A 640-nucleotide genomic window follows, 5' to 3' on the forward strand; every position below is an offset into this window, starting at 1 on the left:
ATATCACACACCCCTGAATCAAAAATGAGTTTGTAACGTACCATGGTCCACCTTGACTGTGAAAGAGCCGCCAGCAGATGACTCCCAAGCGTACTGCTCGTCATCGTTGTGTTTAGTGATGACCGTGACCTTTTCAGCCACCAGGTAGGCGGAGTAGAAGCCCACACCAAACTGCCCGATCATGGAGATATCTGCACCAGCCTGGAGAGATGAACAGGAATCGTTAGAGACTAAATTCAATGGAGAAATGTTGATAAGCATGCCAAAACTAGCAGACGCATCACCTGCAGAGCCTCCATGAAGGCCTTTGTCCCGGACTTGGCGATGGTACCCAAGTTGTTGATGAGATCGGCTTTGGTCATTCCAATACCGGTGTCGATGAGGGTAAGAGTGCGTTCATGAACGTTGGGGATGATTTCGATCTTCAGGTCCTTGCCGCTGTCCAGTTTGGTGGGATCCGTCAAGCTCTCATATCTGATTTTGTCAAGAGCCTGTCGAGTGGGGAAAACCAGGCTGATCGCAGGAACTATATCATCCTATTGCTAGAGCTAGCAATATATGACACTATTAAAAACAGTCTATCATTGGGCTTACATCAGAGGCGTTGGAGATGAGCTCCCTGAGGAAGATCTCTTTGTTG

The 640-nt window shown here is 48.1% G+C and overlaps 1 protein-coding gene across 1 annotated transcript; it reads right to left on the reverse strand.

Moving 5' to 3' along the window:
• Window positions 1-8: 8 nt before the first annotated feature.
• On the reverse strand, window positions 9-636 carry LOC107577963 (heat shock protein HSP 90-alpha A2-like; the record flags this gene model as incomplete). The annotated part of the gene is made up of 3 exons (XM_016263980.1): window positions 9-201; window positions 285-491; window positions 595-636. Coding segments are annotated over 3 exons (432 nt in total), but the record flags the coding sequence as incomplete, so codon positions are not given.
• Window positions 637-640: the final 4 nt, after the last annotated feature.

This window comes from Sinocyclocheilus grahami, unplaced genomic scaffold, assembly GCF_001515645.1.
Source record: "Sinocyclocheilus grahami isolate Dianchi unplaced genomic scaffold, SAMN03320097.WGS_v1.1 scaffold8042.1, whole genome shotgun sequence".
In the NCBI taxonomy this organism is placed as follows: domain Eukaryota; kingdom Metazoa; phylum Chordata; class Actinopteri; order Cypriniformes; family Cyprinidae; genus Sinocyclocheilus; species Sinocyclocheilus grahami.